General features: G+C 41.8%; 1 protein-coding gene across 1 annotated transcript; it reads right to left on the bottom strand.

Annotated features, from left to right (window-relative positions):
• Positions 1-501: 501 nt before the first annotated feature.
• On the bottom strand, positions 502-25,830 carry LOC138045304 (serine/threonine-protein phosphatase 6 regulatory ankyrin repeat subunit B-like). Its single transcript, XM_068891744.1, has 28 exons — positions 25,741-25,830; positions 25,478-25,591; positions 23,338-23,442; positions 22,648-22,746; positions 22,458-22,559; positions 21,616-21,717; positions 20,448-20,546; positions 20,173-20,271; positions 19,560-19,661; positions 19,010-19,111; positions 18,690-18,788; positions 16,588-16,716; positions 15,099-15,224; positions 14,734-14,850; positions 14,490-14,588; positions 13,794-13,892; positions 13,470-13,571; positions 12,026-12,124; positions 10,323-10,424; positions 10,107-10,211; positions 9,898-9,999; positions 8,924-9,022; positions 7,810-7,953; positions 6,953-7,060; positions 5,744-5,941; positions 4,889-4,987; positions 4,665-4,772; positions 502-2,951 (listed from the first exon to the last, which is right to left on the bottom strand). The coding sequence occupies exons 2-28, from the start codon at positions 25,565-25,567 to the stop codon at positions 1,188-1,190; spliced, it is 4,599 nt and encodes a 1,532-aa protein (XP_068747845.1). The 5' UTR covers positions 25,568-25,591; positions 25,741-25,830; the 3' UTR covers positions 502-1,187.
• Positions 25,831-25,996: the final 166 nt, after the last annotated feature.

Below are 25,996 nucleotides of genomic sequence, written 5' to 3'. Positions count from 1 at the left end.
AATGTTTTTGTGATGAGCCTACGTCTATCTGACCACAAGGTATTACACAAAATCTCACCTTCATCACGTTTTCTCGATTTCGGATTTGCTCCCTTTTTTTGCTCGTATTTCGTACTTCCAAATTTTTGGAGTTAAAGGAATTTAATAAAACAATTATTTCATTCGCGCTTGTTGGATATGAGACTGGTTATAGCCAACGAGGCGTGTAGCGCCGAGATGGCTATTTACCATCACATATCCAACGCGCGCTCATGGAATAATTGTTAATTATTTTCTTCCCTAGGGCGTAACCGCATCTCCCTGGGGAAGAGAATATTGAGTACTGCAACCATTATTCCAGTTCTGCTTTCCTATGTCGGTAATCTGATCTTTTCCCAAGGTTTGTTTCTTTCAATGCTACAGAGACTTAGAGAATTCCCAAAAAACTCCAAGGAACTGCGTTCCCGAAAATTCTATGCGGAGATTGCTGGGGGAGAATACTTAAGCCCAACACGGTAGGTATTTTTCTCGGCTGTCTTTTTATTTATTGAATAACTAAATAACTTTTCCTTGTCTATGACAAAGATGAGTAAATGTTAGTCGAAAACATGGAATAAATTACGGACGGCAGAACAAGACCTCGTGTCAAACACACACACCGTAAACCACTGATTGGCTGTTTTTCTGGAGACGCATAATTCGTCTGGAACGAACTCGAGCAAACTTTTGTCTGCGTCTGTTAAGTTCGTCTGGAAAAAAAACGAGCACAAGAAGAATAATGCGTCTGGACAAAATAGCCACTTTTGTACGTATTCGAAAACGCAAGAAACAGGATAGTTCATTCAGACGCATCATTTGTCTCGTGTCCGTCTTTATACCAGACGGACGCAGAAAAAGTGTTTGCCCAAGTTCGTCCCAGACGGATTATGAGTCTTGTATAGTTCGTCCCGTCTTTACAGTAGACGGTGAACATGAAAGGCGCATAATTCGTCTGGACGGATTATGCGCCACTAGTATAAAAACGGAAAAATGAATAAAATTGTTTGTAATTAACCTTAGAAACATTTTTGGGGAAAAACAATCCAACCAACTTGCATTAAATTATATCACTCTTTCTGGAAAAGGGTATTGACCTCCGTGTATTAGGGCAAAAGGGATTTATTATGATAATCTTTCACACAATTCAGATAAGTGTCACGTTAGGTCTTTCAAAAATCACCCATATCTTTAATGTTTGAAACCACGTCAATCTTCTTCACTGTCGCTGTGACAACACGGTGGAGTGACATGGTGGAACCCAATGAAGTGCCCGGTCGACCTGGCAACATAGTCGACTCCGCCCTGGCTCTCAAGTTCACGTGCGAGGCCTTGGGCGAGAGAAGTTTGTCTCGGGCGGTGTGAGCAACCGCTGTTACTTCGTTACTGATAGCTCTAACTGCTTGAAATTTCTTAACGATTGTTTTCCAGTCCATAACGTCCTCTATTCGAACACTTCTCTGACCACTATCCCGGTGGACAGGAACCCCTCCATTTGGGAGCCAAGAGTTCGAGTTTTGATAAAGTGGATTTACTGATGTGTTATCTGGGAGCTGTTCATCAGAGCGGATGATATTGATAATTCCAGGGCGACAACACTTGAACTTTAACTTGTACATCAACCGCAAATAGGAAAAGAGTTTTGTTGCAAGATTTAAAGGGGATGGAGTGGTTGTCGAACGCTTCATGTTGCGAATAAGCTTTGCGCGGCCGAACTTCCACTCAAGATCAGATTGCATTTGGATACGCTGATAAGTGTCGCTCATCATAGCGATGAGCAAATTGATGAGCACAATGATTGTAATCATGTTGTAGATCCCGAACGTTGCTTTAGCCAGTGTAAACGTTGCTTTTCTGCCCTCAACCTTATTCAACTCTTCGATCTCGGTCAGTCCAAACAAACTAAAAAACAATAATTCAAAACAATCGAAGAAATCCCCTTCGCTTTTTTGTATGATGCTCCCGGTTGCAGTTTGGCTCATTGGTCGATACACAGCTGCGAGATGAGCGGTGAAACCTACCATGAAAATCGACAGAATCACCAAGAAACGCACAAGGTCATACATGAGATCCCGGATGATGACCCCCCACGGACCGAACAAATGATGAAATGATAAGAAATCCAAGAGCTGAGCGAAGCAAAGCATCATGGATACTGCGAAGAATTGGTTGCGCGCGTAGATGATACTAATGCGGTCGTCTCCTTGGAAACCAATGGCAACCAAATGCAGCAGGATACCGATCGTGCTCAGAAAGAGCACAATGACCGGGATCCAGCCTAGTCCTGCGCGGTCGTGTGGGTCCGTGAGCTGGGATAGAAGGAGTCCTGAGAGCCAAACTAGTAAGAGCCATTCGTACCAGTGAGGGAGGAGTGAGGTGCCTGTAAGTTCTTCCCACGGGACCACCACGGTTAAGCTGAACAATACAATGAGGTAGAAATGAGAAATGAGATGGCAGATAAACTTGATAATGGGGATTTTGTGGTAGCGGTCGTTCCAAGGGAGACAAAGAAAGGCCCACCATAATGGGCAAATCAAAGACATCGTAAACAACAAGAAATATTTCCAGTCATCCCATTTGAAATCTCCACGCCAGACGTCACCAAGATACACCTGTACAGAAGGGTGAGAAACGCAAATCTTTTGTTCACACTCAATTAAATAATCCAAAAACGGTACATCGCGGTCGTCGATGGCAGTCAGCAGTTTTTCTGCGCTATCTACGCATGCGAGAGACAGCAGGTCCGACGCTATGCTCTCACAGACTTCACCAACTGCTAGCAAATCACGCGCACGTTCCTTTTCCCGCGTCGATTCGTTACGGTAATGCTTTGAGAGCTTGGCCGCCGCATAGATTGGGGCGGGGCACTGGAGAATGAAGTCCATGACAGATTCGCTTTCATTTTGATTTGAGCACACCATCAGATCAAAAAGAAACTGCAAAAAAGAAAGAGAAGCAATCAATCAAGTCCTATTTTAACTGGTGCTATATGAACTTTGCTAGGTGCAATTCATAGTGCACTATAGTGAACTATTTTTAAGTGTCAAGTCTTGTAGCGCGTGGGGCACTAACTGGGAACACTGCACATGTCAGGAGGCCATCTGGAGCGTGCAACTTCCATACAGCGTCTGTGAAACGGCGTTTTCACAAGTAGGTTTATTTTTAGGCTAGCCTTTCCCGCGAATTAGGTCAAAAAACAAAGGCAGTTCCGGTTCGGTGACCCTATGACGTCAGTTTAATTTCTTGTAATTGGTCATCGGGCTCCTGTGGGAGTCTCATTAGCGGGAAATTCAATCTAAAAATAACCTTACTTGTGAAGACGCCGTTGCACGAAAATAGGTAAGTTGCACGCTCCAGATGGGCTTCTGACATGTAGGTCAAGTCAATTTAACTCAAATCAAACCAAACATTGGTTTTTGGGGAGAGGCGAAATTGCATTGTGTTACCTAATATGTGTGAAAATTTCAGCCCGATATCTTGTACAATTTTGGCTCTGTTTATATTCAAAATTTTACAAAAAATGTATGGGCTTCTAAGCGCTTTTGCTACAAAACAATTCGTTGCTGGTTAAAATTAAATAACTGCCGTGGAAAGCTTGGCACGAGTTTTTCAACATAAAAAAAAAACAGTAGCAAACATTAACGAAATAAAACTCTGCGCTATCACAAGCAGTTCATGATTATTTCATCACGTTGTTCAGTTGGGTGACTTATCCCAAAAAGAGATTAGTCACAAAGTCTTAACGCAAAGACAGGGAATGATCGATTCACTGTTCTATACTCACTTTGTCCTCAAAACCCTGATCAGAAATATGGCTATTTCATATTGATGTTTTGAAGACTACCGTCGCGAAATGTGCTAAAATGTGTACAGCACGTTGCTGGTCGTTGCTGAGCGGTCGCTGTGGTCTTATTTTAAATCCTAATTACATCGCTGAGGAACTACGCCTAGTATTGCAAATTCAATTAGCAAACGGCCATTAATAACAACTTTATTTAAGTGTCAAAGGATTTAGCACTATAGAGCACTAATTGGAGACACTAATGAAATTAACTCAAATCAAATCAAATATTGGTTTTTGTTGAGAGGGGAAAACCGGAGTACCAAGAGAAAAACCTCTCGGAGCGGAGAAGAGAGCCGACAAACTCAACCCACGTATGACGCCGAGTCTGGGAATCGAACCCGGGCCACATTGGTGGAAGACCAGTGCTCTCACAACTGCGCCATATTTGCTCCCCCAGTTCGTATCTTCCTGCTCTTCAAAGCGAGTCTAAGCACGTAGTTTTTCTAATGAATTTTAAAAATGTCAAGTAGAACACATTACCATCACAAAAACTTCGCACTTAGACTCGCTTTGAAGAGGGGACAGACATGAACTCGGAAATGGCCCATTTGATAACGAGATTTGCATGAAATGGGTGGTCGTTTTTTTAAAAGAAGCTACGCTGTTAATTCAGCGGAAATAATCAACGCTCTATCAGAACTGAGAACCACCTTTGCCCTACTCAACGTGCTTTATCAAGTTAATTGGAATCAGTCAAGAATTTAGAGTTCTGCTCATTTTCCTCGGAAATTGTCATCTTTCTGTTCAGATATTGTCGTTGTGTGGAACTGGATTTAAACAATATAATACACAGACGGTCACCTACCTTTCTGTCCGATAACAATCGCTCGGTGTTGAGTTCCTGTTGCAGTAAATATTTAACGACTGATAAGTGACCTTGCATGGCTGCGTAACAGATAGGGAACGTGCCTTCCTGGAGCAAAAAGAAACAACCATATTAAAACACAAAAAGTGTTACAATCATCATGGTTATTGACGTAATGATCGTCATCACCATCATCATCATCTTATCATGGACACAAAACTTACCATAGATTCCGCCCGCGGTGATGCCCCAGACTCGACCAGCAGTTTCACCACCTCCACATGACCAGCCTCAGCGGCCATGTGCATTGGTGCGTAACCATTCTAGAACAAAACAACGAAATATTGCCATTCAACTTGTAGGCTAACTTCTTTATGGCGGCGTCCTTCTGGGCGATTTATAGAAACACTGGAAGTCGCTCTGTGTCGTAAACCTCTGCTAGAGGTCACTGATTAGATTCCCATCAGAAGCAAGCAGGAAAACCAGGGAGTCACCCGTCCCCCTCCCCCGTGATAAACCGCTGATTCGATAAATCTGACATTCTCTAGATCGCGTTCGCTATTGCAAGCAAAGCTGGTGGCAGTTCGCTGAAGCGAACAATCTCGATGAGCAAACGAGAAATACGTCCACTACTACACAAGTTGTACACCGGCTTTCCGTCTAAAACTGGCACACTTGATCGCTTGATTAAAGCTCTCAGTATCCAAGCAACTCTAGTTGTCCTGTGATGGCTAAAACAGCCAATGTCATGAATTAGGATACTTACTTTCAAAATGAATTTCAACTTGCCGCACGACTTGAAAATTATTGATGATGATAAGTCTAATTTTTATGTTTAACTCGTCACGCCGTGTTACTATCAGTATTTTCTACACCTCCACGCCTCTACTGTAAAGAGGCTCCATATAGCATTTTCACATGATATCACGGCGCCCATGTTGGTGTTCCAAAACAAAATGGTGGCCATGATGGTGTACCAACCTAATCCTCCGGGAATTGAACTCTATTTTTACGCGATCCAATATGGCTGCTGGTCACATGAGTGAAAACGTTCCATAGCAGCGAAAAATGAAACAAACCTCATCGGGAGCATTGATATCAGCTCCCTGACCAATCAGCTGCGAGATAAGCTCTCTATGTCCATTGGTTGCTGCTAGATGCATGGCTGTACGGCCCATTTTGTCCTTGACATGAAGCTGTAGAGTTGATTTGCTAAGCAAGATGCTCACAACCTCCGAATGCCCATTCTCAGCAGCCAAATGCAACGGAATGGAGCCCTACAAGAGAGAACGGCAAAAATCTAAAATTTAAAAATCGATTTTAAAAAGTCATCGTTTTATCCACGATGTTTTCTAATTAAAGAATAAAATGTACAATTTCATTTATTCCTATTCAAACTGATTTATTTTTTTTTCGCTGGCACGTGTATTACGAACAATAAAATTTATGAAGAGATGACATCTTTTCAACGGAGACTCGGAGATAATCGGAAAAAAATCCGAGTGCACCCGAACAGCAGCCGAACCTACGAAGACCTTACGATTATTTAGTTCGGATGCTTTTCCACCGGGATTTAAATATCTTTATAACTGAAAACAAGAGTCCATTACCCAAAGACTAAGAATCTGGTATCAAGTTTGTCGCCATCAGCGTCAGAAAAGTGTCTATTTTTATACCAAGTTTTGCGGGAAAATAAGCAATAGACCAGAAGTTGTATCCAATTCAAATCTACCGGGGTTGAGATTTTCTTTGTGTATTGTATTTTCATTATAATGTAGCATTCACATTTAAATGATATGGAAAAAGCTAGAACAAAACGTTATATCCCCAAAGGGTTTGAATTGGGTTCAACTTTGAGTTGGCCGATTTGGTCTATTATTTATTTTCCCGCAAAACTTGGTTTAATAATTGATGGTTCGCATGTGAGATTACGGCGGCCATGTTGGATGGCAAGAAAAATAACCTGTCTCTTCGCTGGGAACTAAACATGGGAACATCAAACATGACCGTCGTGTCACGTGGGTGCAAACCAGGAATAGACACTTTTCTGACACTGATGGGGACAAGGCCAATTTGGGTGAATCTTACTCTTGGGTGAAAGACTCTGGCTGAAAAACAAGATTTAAAAAATGGGGCCCCCTTAAGCCACTCTGACAAGACGTTTCACAATCTGCTCTTCTTTACTACACCTTGTTCTTGACATTGGCAGAAAGAGTCCACCCATCGCTCTACGTCGATTCGTCAGGCTTCTACAACAACAGAGGCTAACAGCAAAAAACTATACCAACCTGTACGGCCGTTGCTGAGTCCACGCGCACTCCAGGCGAGTTCAGCAGTATTCGCACGACACCCACGTGACCAGACTGTGCAGCCAAATGCAGCGGAGTGAAGCAGTACTGCAGGCGCAAAAACAAAGATTAAGCCTGTCATGTGTCGTAATTCTTACCAAGAAAATAACTACTGGATAGAGAAGGCGGATAGAGGCAGGATTCGGGAATTTTATAAACCGGCGTTAAGGAAGTTTAAAGGGAACCTCCACTAAAACAAGAAAATAATTTAAAACCACAGAGCATAATGTTGACAATAAACATTGTTCCCATTTTTTTTCAATGAAAGCTTCGCGGGCGCCGCCATCTTGAATAATTGTCGTGGTTGCCCTGTTGTTGAAACAATAGTTCAACCACGTCACGTCACAATTATTCAACCTGGTGGCGTCCGGGAAATTATTATTATTATTATTATTATTATTATTATTATTACTATTATTGCACGTCGTTCAGAATGGAAAACTATGTAGCAAATTTCCAGGAATAAAAGTGGCATGAACGGTATGGATGTTTGGAAAGAGCATTGAAAATTTATCGTCGATCGGGTGGTCGTGTCCACGTCAAATTTCGTCATTTCACGAAAAACAAAAACGAAAAAATTGGCCAAAAAAAAAAATCGCATTGCGTGCATCGCATTTCTCTCGTTTATAAAACTTACTGTTCCTTGGTGTTCACGTTCTTGCCGATATTGGGGACTACTTTACGGAGTTTTAGCAGGGACAACAGCAACATCAGCTACAGCCTCACCTCAAAATACAACTTAGCGCTATCGTAAGTATTTCTCTAGTTCATTCTTAATCTAGTATTTAATGACTTACGTCTGGCTTCGATCCGGCTTTCTCAGCGTTATCCATCATTGCGGGTGATTCGCTTTTAATTGTCCCAGAAACTTTGAGGAGCATTTCTCGCACGACTTCAATTTGTCCATACTGAGCTGCTACATGCAGAGCCGATAGACCGGTCTGAAAAAAATGAGGCAAGCAAAAAAAAAACCTGTAAGTTTTACGTTCGCCCGAAAGACGAGGCTAAATTGGTACTTTCCTTGAAAAGCCCAGTACTGGTCCTCATACATGACTAGGTGTTGCCACCCCAAGGGTACAAATCAATTGAGGGCATGTGTTTGGCTAGCAGGCTGGCTTCGCGGGGATCAATCGAAAATATATCAGTCTGTAGAAAACGACATCGACATTGCTGTACACTCCAAGTCTTGCTCTGATGCTCCGGGCGCAGTAGTATTACTAAAGAACAATAAACCTCCGAGCCCTCGGCAAGGCTAATGGGTGACTCCCATTAAACCAATACCAATGATGCTAATACAGATACCAATACCAGTACTGGTATCAGTACCAATAAAAGTAACAATAGCAATGACAATAGCAATAACGATGCAAGTATCAATGTCAGTAAAAATACTAATACCAATATCAATACCACTGAATATCTATACCATTCACAGCACTGTAAAAATATTAATACCAATACCATTTTTACCAACACCAATACAAAATACAAATGTACTTCAAGGAGGACTTTTGCTACAACGAGCGTTGTAAAGCAAGAGAAAGACTGCGTCGTCTCCTCTTCTCGGGGAATGGATAGCTTCCCCTATACGATGTCTGTCAAGATTAAGTGATGTGAGTGGGGTCCCACGGTTTATCGTCCTTATCATAGAAGACTCGAGAGTGTTACCCGTGGTTGGTCCGAAGTGGGCGGTCGACGGTTGCTAAATAGACCATTTCCGAGTTCCCGTCTGCCTCCTCTTCAAAGCGAGTTTACGTGCGAAGTTTTTGCGATGGTAATTAGTTCTACTTTACATATGAAAGAAAACTAATTTTCATAAGAAAGACTACGCCCTTAGAGTCGCTTTAATGGGGAGGCAGACGTGTACTCGGAAATGGCCTCAAACACAGGTGTCTTTAAAAATGTTCTTACCTTAACACTCGCCATACTCCAAGGAACTTTACCCCGCAAGACCTCCAACACATCCACGTGACCAAATTTAGCTGCAAGATGGAGAACTGTCATCCCGTCCTGGAAAAAAAAATACAAACAATGTCGTTTCAGGAAACTAAAAAACATTTCGTAAAAACACAGTCGTGTAGTGGCAATCCAAAACTTAAACACGAAGAGGTGATATAAAAGTGAAAGACGAGTGTTAAGGAACATTTGTCAATCATAATGGGTGCAAACAGAGCTCTGTGGAAAATTGTGCAAATGAAATGTCTAATCTTGTTACAAACTAGCACTAAATTTCCTGACTACTCGCTAATGCCATAATCTGTAAAAATGTTATTTTAGTATTTAAAGAAAATTTCATTTAAAATGTCTCAAGAACCGCAATTTTTAATTTTCTCACGAATATGGGTCGCAGTAGTCTATTGTTAAACAAAAGAAGAAACCTTAAAATGTTATTGAACCCAACCTGGAGGCGCCCTACACATTAAAAATAAAAATAGCACAATGAATTATTTTTCCTTTTACGGTGAATTTCGTTTTCTCTTTTTTTTAAACAAAATATGATATATGGAAGTAATTACGAAATTGAAGAGCTAATTGACCGACTTTGATAGATTGAAATTCACTGTTAGACATGAGCAAACACTCATACAAATCTTTCTTTATCTCTACAGCCTCGAGATCTTGCTTTGTAGTTATCAATTGAATAATCGATCGCAACTGGTTTTGATCTCTCGATTTGTTGAGGTTTTTGTCAGGGTGCTCCAGTTTTTCCCTCTTCTCAAAAAACAAAGTTCGATTTAATTGGAGTTAATTTGATATGATTCCAATGTACAGTGTCCTCGAGTAGTGTCCCAGCGCTAGAAGCTTGACTCTTAAATATAGCTCACTACAATGCACTATGTGAATTGCACCTCGCAAATGCAGATTGCGTGGGGCATTGTACTTACCGCGTCTTCATCACTGGCTGAAGCTCCATGCGCTATCAAAACCTCCACAACGATTTTATGACCACCGCTTGCCGCAAGTAACAGGGGCGTTGCGAATTTCCGCTGAGGAATTAAAGTGTAGACCGTCAATTTAACTTCACACAGAACAGCAATCAGCTTTGGACACAAATTTTTCAGTTGAGACGATACTGTTTGACTTTCAATCTCACCTTGTTTCTTGCAGTTGTGATACCAGAGGGATTGAATTTTAGAAGTTCCTTTATTACAGACACACTACCCTTCATAGCCGCGATATGAACACACGTACTGCCCTCCTGTGGGGAAAAGAAAACAGCGTGACCATGAGAGATTTTTCAAAGGCTATTATCAAACCAGTTTGTCCACGAGTCAAAGTCACCTTGGGCGACCTTTGGTTAACGACCTACCGCGTTTTGTTGCATCATGACGTCAGGCTTGTGGTTCAGAAACAGGGTTACCACTTGGGAATGGTCATTCTGAGCGGCATAATGAAGAGGCGTTTGACCTTTCTGTAAAGAAAAATATCGGAGGGAAATGATAAATTTCTGTATAGCTGTTAAGGACGTTCGCGCCAATTGTTTCTGCGCATCCTTACTGAGCACGCAAATGCACACGCCACGTCATACACGAGCGCGCGCGCTAAGTAATAAAATGAGAAATGATAGGGCAAAAGGCCATTGCTATAGCTTTGCCTGGATTTAACAATCTTGGACGTTCGGTGACCCCTATTTTTCTTTCCAGAAACGGATTTTACAATTATCTCCACGTTGTCCAAAAATGAACAAAAAATCAATGTGGGAAGTTCAAAAAATTTCAAGATTTCTGCTCACGGGACATCAAATCCTGCCATCTTGCGGCTGCAAGGCGCGTGAAACTGTGGTCGCTAAATGCGAACTTGATCTTTAAGGAACCTCACCAGTTGACTAAATTCACTCAGTAAGTCCACTTAAACAATATTTGGCAGAGAAGATTTCACTTCAAAGATTTAGTTGCAATATATTTAGGTTTACAGACACTGGCCTTATTCGCTAACGAAGCCCGATTTTGTCACATTTTGGGTATTTTTCCGGGCATGTTCTCTCCAAAACCAAGTCGGTGACCCCCCATTTTTTTTACATTTCTGACATAACTAACTCATTATCTTACAGTGATTAAAGTTTCAGAAAAAAATCAATGTTGAAAAAATTTCGCGCGAACGTCCTTAAAGCGAAATGGTGCACTATTTCACTTGTCAAATCTTCAGAAGCCCACATCTCCAACACTAAGTCTATGTAACGGCATTTTAACAGATCAAGCTATTGTTAGTCCAGTTCTTAACTAAGATTGGGTTTGCACGAGTGACCATTCTCAATCGCATGGGTACTAATCTCTCATACAAGACTTGTGATTAGCTGGAAAGGTATGGTTTGGCGAAAAAAACCAATCTAAAAACAACTTGGTCTGTTAAAACGCACTTCATCGACTTCCTTATCTCGGGAGACGCCATCTTGAATAATGTTGACGTGTAACGGTTGCCTTGGTGTTACTATGCAAGATCTCTTTGAGTCAGAACAATAGGGCAGCCGTAACACGTCACAATTATCCAAGATGGCGCGCCCGAGAATTTTAAAAGTGAGCGATTTGAAAGTAATTTTTTCCTCATAAAAACTCTTTTTGGAAAAAAAATCGAACAAATTTGGTTGCAATATAATTTCCTCCCATTTGAAGTTCAGTAATTTGTTGTGGGAAAGGACGTCTTCCGTAATGGGAACCTCTAATCTTACTACAGAATAGGTATTTGAAATAAGAAACTAAAATCGCTTGAGAATAGGTTAACCCAAAATTGGTGCAATTTTCCGTCGGGTATCGCTTGTAACGTGGCGACCTTTTTGTTCTTGCATACGCTAGGTGACTGGCTGCGTCATACGCATAACCGGCCAATCAGAGGAGGCCAAAAGCAAATACCACTTGTGACTTGCTCTCACATGTTTTCCCGCGCAAAGTGCACGTCGCACGTGTCTACAATTTGTTGTGATTGGCTCATTTAATTGTGTGCGTTTGTTGTGATCGGCCAAAGATTTGCGTTCGCTCTCAGTCGAAATATGCTTTGATAAGCCACTGTGCAACTTACGTTATCTAACGCGCAAATGTCTGCCCTCAACTCCAGTAAATGCTGACAAACGTCCAAGCGGCCTTTCTCAGCTGCTAAATGTAGCGCTGTCTTCTTTTCCTGTAAAAATCGACGAGATGTACCAATCGTCAACGATGATTCGATCGAACTTTTGACCTTTCGATCACTACCTCTACTCCTCTATAGGAGTCTCGTTGATTTTGACCCAGATGCGTCTTGCATCATTGCTAAGACTGCAATGTTGAGAACAACGCAAAGGTCCCCTCGCAATTAAAAGGAAGACAAGAGTAAGGAAAAGAAAGGCCCCACCGGGGACCTCACAAGGCCGGAGCTTAACCCGGTTTTTGTAACATGAAGCTACTAAGAGCACTGCGTCTGCCCTCTGGACGGGGATGTAACATGTTAGCTCATCGCAGGGTTACCCCCAAGAATGTCGGCGGTATCCATTTATAAACCTGGGTGGGAGAGACAAACTTTAGGAAAGTTTTTTTGTCTAAGGAAACAACATACCGTAAATCCTCTACCGTAAATCCTCTATTAAGCCTCTATTAAGCCCCCTCGGGGGGCTTATTTTTTTCCAGCACTTTTGAGGGGGGGGGGGGGGGGGGGTGGGGGTTAATAGAGAGGGGGGGGGGCTTAATAGAGAGGGGGGGCTTAAAAGAGACGGGGGGCTTATTTAATTTAGCGAAACGCATCACCTGTAGCAAAAATACCGTGGTATGAGACAGAGTAGACTTACGCTTTGTACAATTAAAGTCACTGTCAAAAGTATTTAATTCACTTGTGGGAGCCTAAAAGTAACAAAAACAAAATTCTTATTCTTCAAAAATGCGCTTTCGGCCTCATGTTCTTCGGTAATTTTTATGAGAATGGTTACTTGTTTTGATTTGTCGTACACAACAACAATTTGTCGAAGACCAAAAACAATATGAACTTCCAGCCTGAATAAATCATAACTGATCAGTCCACGTTAATCCTTAATTTTTTTGTGAAGAATAAGGATTGGGGGAGGGGGAGGGGGGGGCTTAATAGAGAGGGGGGGCTTATTAACTTTCCTCCTCTGAAAAGGGGGGCTTATTTGAGAGGGGGGGGGGGGCTTAACAGAGGATTTACGGTAGGCCTTAATCACACGTCGGCCATGTTGAGTCCGGAGGATTGAAAACGTTTGTTTTTGCGAAACTCGCACCGAAACTCGTTCCCAATTACTTCAACTTGAGGCTCGGGCTACGAAATCTAATGTCTATGGCCAATATGGCTGCCACGCGAATAAGGCCCATGGCGACAGAGCTAAGCCACAAACCAATGACCCTACCCTGAGGGGGATGGAGTAGAAATTCAGCGCGCTAACCACTACACCATCGTGCTTGCATTAGTTTCTTCACGCTGTGTTGATATAACAAGAACAAAAGAACCGGAAACTAAAACACAACGTGGCTTTTCCTACCAGTGTCAGAGCGTCCACAGTTGCCTTGTAAATGGCCACCAAAAGACCAACCAGTTCTTTATGTCCATTTTCCGCAGCGAGATGAAGTGGCGTAAGACCGACCTAAAAAAAGATACATCCTTGCGATCAATAAGAATTTGCGATGGAGCGGAGAGGAAAAGACATTAAAATATTCGGAGAAATCCTGGCTTAAACCGGGCCTGCTTTGATGTTGCAGTTCCTTGTTGTCAAGGACCCCTAATAAGGAGAACGCAATACACCATATCAAGGGAGTAAAATACCTCGAATGAAAAACAAATCAGTTAATAACAGCTTTTCACGTACCTTACTCTTTGCGTTTACATAGGCTTTGTGCTCCAGCAGTTCCTGTGCTACTCCAAGATGGCCACGTTCCGCGCTCACGTGTAAACCAGCGCGACCAGACTAAAATGAAAAAAAAAAGAAGAAACACGGAAAATGGGACTGATAGAACTACTTCTTTCAGTGCAAAACATAATCGTGTATGAAAATCAAGAGAAAACAAGGGTCATAGGAAAAGGGACGCTCTGTCTCGATCTATTTGAATTTCAGCCTAGGTAATTTTAGATGAGATTGAAACAGAAATTTTCAACCGGAGACGTCCGCACAAGGCAAGCGTTCCGCTTAAGACGTTAAACTGAATCTTGCGCTCCGATGAGTCTACAGGAGTTGCGAAGAAATTTAGTGGTTTCCTTGTGGCACATTTTCTTGTGCATGCACAGTAAGCTTAAGAGTACGAGGTTTCAATGTCCTTCTGCCAGTTCAGCCCCATTTTTACGCAAGATGAAGTTAAATTGTTGTTGTGGTTCTCAATTGTGGCGGACCTATGAACGAGCAATAATCCACTCGAACAGAAAGAGTTCATGTTATTGAAGATGTTATGGGAAACCGATTTACATTCCCAATCCGGCCCTATTACCCATCCCCCCCTCTCCAAACACACACACACACCCATTTCTCATCTGTCACTTTGTTTTCAAGGCAAAACTCAAGACTAAATACCTCATCAAATACGTCTACCCTCGCATGATATTTCAGCAACGTGCGTACGACCTCCACGTTTCCTTTGTTTGAGGCAACGAGAAGCGGTGAGGAGCCACTCTAAAATACAAGAAAATTTGAATTGCTTTGTTATTTTTCTCTCTGGAGCGTCGATAACATTTCGGGATCAGCTTAAGTGCCTCACTACAAAGACCACGAAACTGCGTTAAGGACCAACACAATTACAATGTACGCTTCCGCTTACCGAAGAACGTTTGTTGACCGTGAGCTGAAGCTTGGAGGGAGGAATGGACTCGAGTAAAGCGATTAAGATGTCGTTGTTTCCTGAGCGTGCGCACTCGTGAATTGGAGTCTCCATGGACTGCAATAAAAACAAACCATCATCTTACCACTCTCCTAGTTAAATGACAAACCTTACCTCTTGGTGTTCATAAAAGATGCTTTGTTTACCTTAATTTTTTTACGTGTTTTCTTATGCGTAAAGTCAAGTAAGCTACACTTATGTGTGAAAGGAAAAACCTAATTGCGGATTGTACCTGCTCTAGTCGGAACGAAAAGAAATCTTCTCATTTTACTGCAAATAAAGGCAGAATCACTGGAGTATCGTACCTGCTGTGTAACCGCTGTACAGTCAGCACCGTGTTCAAGAAGCAGTTTGACAATATCAATGTCAGCATTTCCTTTGACTTGAGCCTTGCGTAATTGGGCCGCGTAATGTAGAGGAGTCTCGCCTTTCTACAATAACAAACACTCACTGTAACTTTTGCACCCACTCACGGGCTGACAAAAGCCACACCCACGGCAGTGAGTTGTACGAGGGGAGGGGTCAGAGGGGTGTCGACTTTCTGCTGGAGACACAGATAACAATGACGAGATGTTCAAGAGCTGGATCACAACCAAAAGTAGTCAATATATTATTGTTTGGGTCATCCAACGTGTCAAACTTTAAAGTAAAACGGCGAAATTCAATTATATCCAGAAATACAAGTAGTTATTAAAAACTGAACTACGGATATCAGATTTCCGGACACACGCTATCAGTTCATATACCTGCTGTACCTAATATTATCAAGGAACGTGTCAGCAATAAATCGAGTGAAAACATTTTTACAGCTCTGAGAAAAAATGACCGACAAAAGCCGTTTTGGACCGGAATTGACCGAAGCAGAAATCGATGCTTCAGTGGAGGAGTTGTTGATCCTGGAGTTTTTAATAAAACAAGTATTCTACTCGGGCTGGCTGGATATAAAATGATTATAACCAACTCGGCGCTACGCGCCTCTTTGGTTATCTATCACTTCATATCCAGCACGCCCTCGTAGAATAATTGTTTCTTAGATGCATGGCCAATTTTGACATCCAACACGAAGAATCCCTATTAAGTCTTAAACCTTTGCTACCTATTTCGAACAATAAGGCAAGCGTAAAGGTTGGCGTTCTTTTTAGCTTGGTGTAATCGCAGCTGTTTATCCTTATTTGAGGGGCAGCAGTTGGGGGACACTTTGTGACGTTCATTGTTTTTATTTCGAGACACGAGTTGAAGTTGGGGAGAAGAGCAAGAGGACACTTCGTGACGCCTATTGAAATCTGCGTGCATCTAATTACTGCCATTTCTGGACATATCAGTCACAAAGAAACGAGATGTGCTTGTGCGCAAGTGCGCAAGTGCAAGACATTAATTAAAAACAGTAATTTGAATCGAATGTAAACAACGCTTCGGTTTCTAACAACCAGAACGACCGTTTGTTGACAAGCCAAAGGGATATCCTCTTGTCTAGGAAAAACCTTAAATAACAATGACCACAACCAGGTTTTCTGAGCCCGCGAGACTGAGCACCTCCAGCAAACCATTGTTTTAACGAAAACCGCTGGTCAGCAACCTTGGTTCTGGTCATTGCTGTCTAAGGTCTTCCCTTGTCTAGCCTCGAAGCTAGCCTCGGTTCTAGTGCCCAGACTTCCACATGCAAACGAAAGCGAGGTTTGGCTCCTCCGTCTATGCCCGACATCTCCATGTTCTATCCCACCGAGTGACGGCTCCCCGGGGTCTCCGAGGATAAACAAAAGCCAATCAAACGCATAACAAATCTAAATTACTTACGTCAGCTGGCATATTGATAACCAGTCTGGCGACAGGTTTGGACTTGACCTTAAACAGGACTCGCACCAGTTCCTCCAGTTCAGCGTAATGCCCGGCCCGGATAGCGTAATGTAGGGCAGACTCACCATTCTAGGGACACAAACATATTACAGAGATTTAGCAACACGTGAATGTGAAAAGGCAAACTTAACTGGAAACCGTGATCGCAGCATGCTTGTCATAAAACATGTTCCTATAGCATTGTTTCTTTTTCTACTCTTCTCCTTTGCTTCCAAAGCGACTGTCGAACGCACGTCAATAATCCGACATTACTACTAGTGCTAATTTTTATCCCTCAGTTAAGGACGGTGCCTACTAATTCAAAGGTATTTTTGCGCGGTTTTATGAATACGCGGGAAAAGCAGATCTCAACAAATACTATTAAAATCCAGAAAGAACATTGGGGGTAATTATGCATTTTTCAAAGATAATCAATCAACAATATTAGCAAAAAGCTTTAAAATGCAAAGCAATGTATGGCGTTCCTTTCCAAATTAAACCGTAATTATCTCTGAAAAATGCATGGTTACCCCCAATTTTCTTTTTGGATACCAAGAGCACTTGCTAAGTTCTGCTTTTTCGGGATAAATTTAAACCACGCATTAGTAAGCACTACCGATAGGAAATCCGAGTATCCGGAGATGCGCAGAATGTATGCGCAATAACAATAGTAGCCATCGTCCTTAAGAAGTTGGTCGATACAGCTGGCTGTAGCTAATAGGCAAGAAATCAGCTCAAATGAAACACGTTTCCTCAAGGAATCCATTACCCAAGAGTAAGATTTATCCGATTGGCCTTGTCCCCATCAGAGTCAGAAAACTGTCTAATTTTAACCAAGTTAAGCGGGAAAATAAACAATACTCCAAAACGGCTAACAATTCAGACGCTTTAGGAATAAAACGTTTTGTTCCAGGTAATTTCGTATCATTTAAAAGTGAATACTACATTATAATGCAGATAAAATACACAAAGAATCTTAACCTCGAAGGATTTGAATTGGGTACAACATTGAGTTAGTTAATTTTGTCTATTGTTTAATTTACCGCAAAACTTGGTTAAAATAGACACTTTTCTGACGCTGATGGGGACAAAGCTAACACCAGATTCTCACTCTTGGGCAATGGACTCTTGGTTTCCTTGATTTTTTGAGAATCGTAAATTTCAGCATGGCTGTTACCGCTTGTCGTAAACGTGACACGACAGCTTAATCTCTCTTTTTTTTTCAGCATAAAAAATCCTATGCGTTTACATTAATGGCAGGCTCTGAAAAACGAAGTGCGGCTTATCCTTTTTCGAACAGGTCAAAAAGCGCCCAAAATTCCAGTTCTAACTGGTTCTTCAAAATTACGTTGCCTTTCGTTTTGGTCCGGGGCGCTGGCAATTGCCAAGAATTCCGGTTAGGGTTACCGTGGCATTATGGCAATTTCCTACATACGCCGATCAACCGAACGAAATTGCACTTGCAACTGAAATACCGTTTTCAAACTTTGAAATAGAAGAATTGGGTAAATGGTGCAGTGAATTTCAAGCGAAAGGAAATTTAGGAATGCGGGAAATTTAGGGATACCTTTTGAGGTACTCCACAATCTGTTAATTCTCTACTTGCACAAATCCCATAACACACCTCTTTTACCTTCCAAAGACTTGCATAGGCATTGTTTTCGATTTCTCTTGGGACATCTTCTAGTCCCAGGAGAAATTGAAAACAATGATTATGCAAAATGTTGGGGGGTAAAAGAACTGTATTTATGGGATTTGTACAAGTAGAGAATGTATTTTCCAGACAATCCTCTTTCATTTGACTTGCAATAGGTCTTTTTCGATATATTAAAATTCAGCTTGAAAGAGAGGTTAAAGGACAAAGGCAAAGGAAAGTGGATGATATGTAAATATTTTTCACATTCATTTCAACGTGTTTCTATTGTTTTTGTCCTCACTGCCTCAATATCAAGCTGAATATTTGATATTTCGAAAATGGCCTATTTCTGGTTAAATGGTGCGCGCTCTTGGGTTTAAGTGATTGAAAATTTATCAAGAGCACTAATTACTCCGCTGAAGAATACCTTCGATCTCTTAGCCGTGTCAGCTTTCTCGTTTATTAGAAGCTTCAGTGTTTTTAAGTTGCCAAACCTTGCTGCTACATGAACTGCCGTCTCACCATTCTACAGAAAAAAAAAAACAATTTAATAAACAATTCACGCTAAAAATGGTCCAACATGGCGAATTCGTTTGCGCATAAACGCTATATCGAAGAAGATAAGATTTATTGATCAGAGATGATTCGGGTATGTTCGAAAAAAATACGAACGCTCCCGAACATAAGTCGAAACAACGACCTTCCGATAACCAGTAGCAGAGTATGAAGTTCTAGAATATATCTTACATCACTCGCTGCGTTAACATCGGCACCGCTCTTTATCAACATCTCGGCCACCTTGTCTCCATCTTTGATTCGTGCAGCGATGTGCAAAGGCGTTTCTTCCGCCTGAAGAATAAAACACCGTGAAATACTTAGTTACAATGGTGCCCCTGTCACAAACAAATTCCAGGGGAAGAGGGTCATGGTGGAGAGCTACGTTGCATACTTCATGAGCTTTCCCTGAGAACACTGAAACATGTAAAATTTACGAAGGGTGGGTGCAGGGGTGGCGCAGTGGTGAGAGCACTCGCCTCCCACCAATGTGGCCCGGATTCGCTTCCCAGACTCGGCGTCATATTTGGGTTGAGTTTGTTGGTTCTCTACTCTGCACCGAATACTCGAGATTTCTCCGGGTACTCCGGTTTCCCCTCAAAAACCAACATTTGACATTTGACTTAATTTGCATTAATTGTTAATTTCAGTTTACAGTGTCCCCAATTAGTGCTATATAAAAGTTCCTTTCCTTTCCTTTCCTTTAGGGAGGAGGGTAGGACGCTTTGGAGGAATACTCTACCTTGCCACCTTTGAGCTGTACATTGGCACCGTATCCTAATAATATCTGCACGACTTGAGGCTTGCAGTACTTCACGGCAATGTGCAATGCGGTATACTGGTCCTAACGGGGTAAACAAATTGACCATTGGTGAACGATACAATAAAATAGTTGATTATTAGTCCATGGACTTTGCACGGTATCCAAGATAGCGGAGAAACCGAAAGAAGCACTTCAAACACAAGAGTGCTGCAGAGAGAAAGCTAAAAACATCACCTAGTTTGTCTCGGCCTTTGTCCACAGCCGTCGAGCACTTTTCTCTTAATCTGGCATGTTATAAATTTACTGTTGGTGCGACCGTCGAAATCTTGCTCGAAGCATGGTTAGGTCACAATTTATTTAGGAAGTGAAAGATGCTCCCGACAAGATTAGGTCGGCCCGAAGCACCGGGAGAAGTGAGTAGGTTCTTCAACGCCCCATAATATTTGGTTTCCAACAAAGGCTATGAGACGGGACCTCCGATTTACAGTTCTTATCCGAGAAGACTTAAAAGTCACTTTTTTTTTTCACCGTTCTAGTTTCACCTAGTTTCTGTTTAAAGACCGTAAAATAATTATTGTGGAATGCGGCTCACCTTGGTTTTGGTGTCCACTGAAGCTCCTTTCGAGAGCAACGCTTTTACAACTCCGACGTGACCTTTTCTGGCGGCAGCGTGAAGACAAACTGCACCGTCCTGAAAATAAAAATACACAAACAAATCAACCAAGAGCTTGAGGCTTAAGAACAGGCAACAAGTAAGCAATGAGACTCCGCATTGGTAATCTTGTGCCCTTACAATTCGGTTACGCCTCCCATTAGAATGTCCAGTGTGACTGAAAGTTGCCATAAAACAAAGACGAGGCTATTTACCTTGTTTGGCATGTGGAGGGGCACGCCCTTTTTTAAGAACACCAAAGCGGTGTCGGGATGTCCCGCTTGTGAAGCAATGTGCATCAGGGTACTGCCATCCTACAAATTTAAAAAGCAATCTTGTCAATTAAGTTTAAAGGAAAAGTAAATTCGTTGGTTACGTCAACTCTGAAACTGGTGTCAATGAAATCCTTCCCTTTGTCCTTAGGAGGTATAAGGGAGTTTAAGCAAGATCAACGGCAACGTCAAAATATGACTTAGCGCTACCCCGAGTATTTCTCGATTTTTCTGTACAATATGGGCGAACTATGCTGTAACTGGATGGGTGCGAACGGTTGTCGACAAAACCTAAAATTTGGTGATTTCACGTTGTTGTTTTGAGGAGAACGGCAAAGAAATGCACGGAAATTCGTGCTGCACGAGTATTTTTCCTCTTTTAACCCGGCAATAACAGGGAGCTTAATCAACGACAACGGCGACGGTGACGAGAACGTCACAAATTTGCATATTTACTGGGCAAAGACAATAGCTTTGCACGCCCTGCACGTGCGTTTTTCACTTTGTCCATTTCTTTGCCGTCGTCAGCAAAACAACAACGTGAAATAGCCAAGTTTGAGGTTTTATAAAGGACGTTAGCACTTGGGGATAAATTTTTGTTTTCTCCCCTAAATTTAAGCGCTGTTCCTGGACTGGCACGAAGCGTTTTGAAGTAACGATGGAGAATGAGAGATTTACTGTTGTAGTCTTGCGTTGTAGTCCACAACGTTTATTGCAATGTAATAGTTTTCTAGAGGAAATCCACCCAATAACTTTATAAATGAATTTTGTCCAAGAGACCATGACTTGGAGCTTACAACTTCATTGTATTTGTGGAACGGCGTTTTTACAGACCGAGTTTATTTTTAGATTGATTTTTCCGCGAAAACGGGCCATTTTCGTTTTGATTTTGCCACTATCAGTCGCGCACGCGTGGTTGCCATAGTAACATAATCGGGTTGGACATTGTTCTAGAATCGACAACTCTTACGAGTCCCTCAACAGAAATAATTCAAAAAGAAAAAAATGTCAATTAACCCGGTTAGTCTGCGTGGGCTTTAGTAGAAATAGTTCCTCTGCCACTAGCTAAATTTCCCCTTTAATTAGGCAAAATCAGCGAAACAGCGCACACCTTTGTCCTCATATTCACGTTGGCTTTAAGCTTGTCCACCAAGAATTCGGCCACATTGGAGTGACCTCTCTCTGCTGCCAAGTGGAGCGGAGTACGGTCATTCTACAGAAACCAAAAAAGAAGGATCATGATATAAAAAGATAGTTAGACCTTCTTTGCATTAAATCATCTTTTTGGGATTGTGAATTTCCTTTTTTTGTGTTAGCCATTTTTTCAGAAATCTTTGCCTGAAGAGAGAAGCATGTCATCATTTGGAAATTCACACACCCTAAAGCCTAAACAGTGGGAGGCGCGGTGGCCTCATGGTTAGTGCGCTCGACTCCGGATCGAGTGCTCCGGGTTCGGGGCCTGGCTGGGGACATTGTGTTGTGTTCTTGGGCAAGACACTTTACTCTCACGGTGCCTCTCTCCACCCAGGTGTATAAATGGGTACCGGCGTAATGCTGGGGGTAACCCTGCGATGGACTAGCATCCCATCCAGGGGGGAGTACAAATACTCCTAGTCGCTTCATGCTACAGAAACCGGAGATAAGCGCCGGCCTGATGAGCCTTCTGGCTCGTAAGCGGAGACTTTACCTTTACCTAAAGCCTAAACGACATGTAGAGTTTTCATATATTTCATGTCAGTACCTATAATCATCGCCCATTTGCAGCTTCATAGTTTTGTTGTTATATCGAAGTTCTATTACAGTTTGTTATATTCTCACTTGTCAATATTTAAGTCCTTAATTTATTTATTTACTTATTTGTTTATTTATTTGTTATAAAACTGAGCGTCTCTTCCTCCGAAACATTAAAATATACAATTCATATTCACTGTTTCCAACTAATTTACAACTCACTGCGTCAGCGATATTAGCATCAACTCGTGCCGTTTGAAGAAACTTTATCATAGTCTCGTCTCCTTCGTAGGCGGCAATATGGAGGGCCGTTTGTCCTTCGGCCTATAACAACAAAAAATGCATTGTGATTGAGTTATAGTATTTCCTTTAGTAATTTGTACTCAGCTGAAACAAGAACATTCGTAATTACGTTTTGCACATCGACCGGGCAGCCACACTCTACGAGGAGTTTTGCGATGTCAACATCCCTCTTTCTTACAGCCGCGTGTAATACAGTATCTTCACTGGGCTGTATCAAAAAGAAAAAAAAAGACATTGGTGTTAACGTTGTTGGCGATATCTCTGTATTGCTGCAACAAAACGTCCTATAGTAATTAAATAATTTGCTGACGTATTCAGCAGATTCTTCTTGAAGGAATGGGCGTACGGTTTTGCGTTGCAATAAAAGTAGGGACTTTAAGCAACGAAGACGGTAACGGAAACGGCAACACCACAAAGGAGGAACATTATCGGTTACAAAACGACAAATAATTGTGCTGCTCGTGCGGCACTGCGCTCGATTTCTAGCATTTATTGCATTTATAAAATGCAATATCAGTTTTGTGGGAGTTCAGTACTCTTGCTGGATAGCCAAGAGGTAACAAGGTTGTATTTATTTATTTATTTATTTATTTAGTTAGTTAGTTAGTTAGTTAGTTAGTTAGTTAGTTAGTTAGTTAGTTAGTTAGTTAGTCACGACGTTCAGACGAGGACACCAAAGGAATATCTCAAAATGTTAAGCGCAGAACTGGCAGAGCACACGTTTTCTTCTCTCATTAAACCTCTTTTCTCGTCTCGTTCTCGATGGCGTTGAAGAACTCTACAATGATATGACACTCACCACGATATTGATCTTGACTTGTTGCTCGGCTTGGGTGCTCAACAGTTCTTTCACAACGTGTTGATTGCCAACCATGATCGCCAGAAACAGTGGCGTAGAACCATTCTGCAACAGAAATAACACAATTCAACGGTCGGATCAGTTATACGGGACAGTCGTTTGCCTCCAGAACTGCAAACATGAGAAAACCAGCCCAGTGGCTAGGACCGTTCAGTTGCCTTGAGATCAGGGGATCCCGGGTCCAAGACACGTTTTGAACACTGGTTGAATTTGTTCCTGGTAGTCCCTAGTTTGCCTCCGGCCAGTTGGGATTCTTATAACAGTTGTTGTTGAATGTTCTGTTCTGTCGTGATTGTGTTTCATTGGCCTTGAAAAACCCCTATGAGGAGTGGTCAATGGGCCATTTCCGAGTTCATGTCTGCCTCTTCTTCAAAGCGAGTCTAAGTGCGAAGTTTTTGTAATGGTAACTAGTTCTACTTTACATATGAATGAAAACTAATTTTCACGACAAAAACTTCGCACTTAGAATTAGACTCGCTTTGAAGAGGAGGCAGACATGAATATGTATGTATATATGTATGTATGATAGGTCTTTTCGTAATTTTTTCGTCTTGTTCACTTCGTACAATATGGGCAGCATATCCAATTACTTTAATAGTACGAAACGCCCTACTCTTCTCGAATAGTGTGTGGGTTCTTTAACGTCCCACAGAAATTAAACCCGAGGGTTATGAAACGGGACCTCCGACTTATAGTACTTATCCGAGAAGACTTGAAAGTCTAGCCATTCGCAGGTGTCGTTACAAAGACATCACTTTCTCCTCAGTTATTTAAAGATCCTGAGTGTTGGTCCGGTCGGAGTTGAGCGTGACAGCCCGGCGCTCAACCAACTGAGCCACCGGTGCGCGGTGTCTCGCGGAGCTCGCCGCCGATGGTCAAACTCTCTAATACGATCTCTAACATTGGATAGGTACTGTGGGATAATAGACCTTACTGGATCATTGGATAATGAAATTCGAGAGTTTTGATTGGCTAAAGCCATGAGCCATTATACCATGATCTACAAACACGGCAAGCACATGCGTGATTTTTTGGACCTTTTTATTTTTATTGTAGTCTTGGTTTCTATATTTTGGGGGCGTTTTTAATAAAACAATTATTCCACTCTCACCTGTAGGATATGAGATGATTATAGCCAACTCGGCGCTACGCGCCTCGTTGGCTATCTATCATCTCATATCTAACGCGCGCTCATGGAATAATTGTTAATTATTCATAAATGGAGGTCAATTTATAATTCTTATGTCCAAGTGCAAATTAGTCTACCAAGCCTCGATACCATACAGTGAATTGAAAAGAAATCTTGCTCTAAAATGAGGCTTGGTAGGCTAATTTGCACGCGGACAAAAGAACTTTAAATCTGACCGCCATTTATGAATGAGGTCTATAAATAGATTCCGTATCACGTTTACGCGAAACGAAAACGGAAAAAGTAACCACGTGACCTTGACTTTCCCGCCATTTTTCGCGTTTGCCAGTTGCCGTTTGTCGTTTCTACGCGAAAGGAGCCATTTTCGCGTTTGCTATAAATGTGGGATTTTCTTCTCGTTTTCCTTTACAAATTAAGTTGTTTGTGGAAAACTGAGAACACCAAACCATTTTCCAGTAAGTCAAACAAGGAAAAATTACGTTTCATGGTTGTAGATTGTTCATAACTGACTCCTTGTCGCAATTTCCTTCACGAACTCTCTGTTGACTCACTACACAGCTTCATCGGAACTCGCAAAATTTGACCGATAAGGATTTTCCTTTTAATAGCATCTTATTTTCACAAACAATGTTTAAAAAGAGTTCGAGTTTCTTCCGAGTTGCCGTGGGTAACGCCGAAGCTAAAGTTGAAACGTTTCACGTTTCACGTGATGTTAAATCTCTCTAATCACTCGAGTTTAGTAACATCTATCCAATATTTCCATTTAGGCACTGATACATTCTGTATACAGGGAAACGCTTTTTTCCTTTGAAATAAACTACCTATTTTGCGAACTGGGAAATCTCTTCCAACAGGTAAAAACACAACTAAATTGGTAAACAAGATTAAAAGCCGTTTTTTAAAGAGCAGAAATTATTATTTAATAGTCACCTTATCAGTTGCGAGTTTAGGATCTTTCCCAGAAACCTTCAGTAGTGTTCTGACAATTTCCAATGCACCCGAGGGGCGGCTGCAGGCCATGTGCAGGGCAAGCTGCTCGTCGGGCTGATACAAGAACGGAACAATATATTATGGAGTGGAACGAGAAAAGAATCACTTCGAAAAAGTCACGGTAAAAGTAAAAATTGGAAAGAACCTCCAGCTATGTAGAGAGGCGTCTTTTAGAGAGAAAAATAACGCGCTATGATACTTACCCCTCCGGTAAGTGTGCCGTCCGCCTTTTTGGAGAGAAGAAGTTTGACAATCCCTTCGGAACCCGAGACAGCGGCATTATGAAGAGCGGATCTTCCCTCATTCAAAAGGTAACATTCAAGACTTAAGATATCCTTTGATGGGAGGGGGGCATATGATACAGGGTTGATGTAGTTGTTGGAACTGTTGTTTGAACTTTTAGAACGTTCACTCAGTAGGCTATAACGCAAAAACAAAATAAAGTATACCTTTCAAAAT

This window comes from Montipora capricornis, chromosome 4 (genome assembly GCF_036669925.1).
Source record: "Montipora capricornis isolate CH-2021 chromosome 4, ASM3666992v2, whole genome shotgun sequence".
Lineage (NCBI taxonomy): Eukaryota > Metazoa > Cnidaria > Anthozoa > Scleractinia > Acroporidae > Montipora > Montipora capricornis.
Note: the sequence above shows the minus strand (reverse complement) of the source record. Positions and strands in the feature narration are given on the sequence as shown.

Excerpts from the sequence above, each read along its gene's own strand:
- LOC138045304 (XM_068891744.1), bottom strand. The coding sequence starts at position 25,567 with ATGGCCTGCAGCCGCCCCTCGGGTGCATTGGAAATTGTCAGAACACTA. Across the intron at positions 20,547-21,615 it reads ACGTGAATATGAGGACAAAG|GATGGCAGTACCCTGATGCA; the intron begins GTGTGCGCTGTT and ends TTAAATTTGTAG. Across the intron at positions 7,061-7,809 it reads AAGCCGGATCGAAGCCAGAC|TACTGCTTCACTCCGCTGCA; the intron begins GTAAGTCATTAA and ends TTGCGCCTGCAG.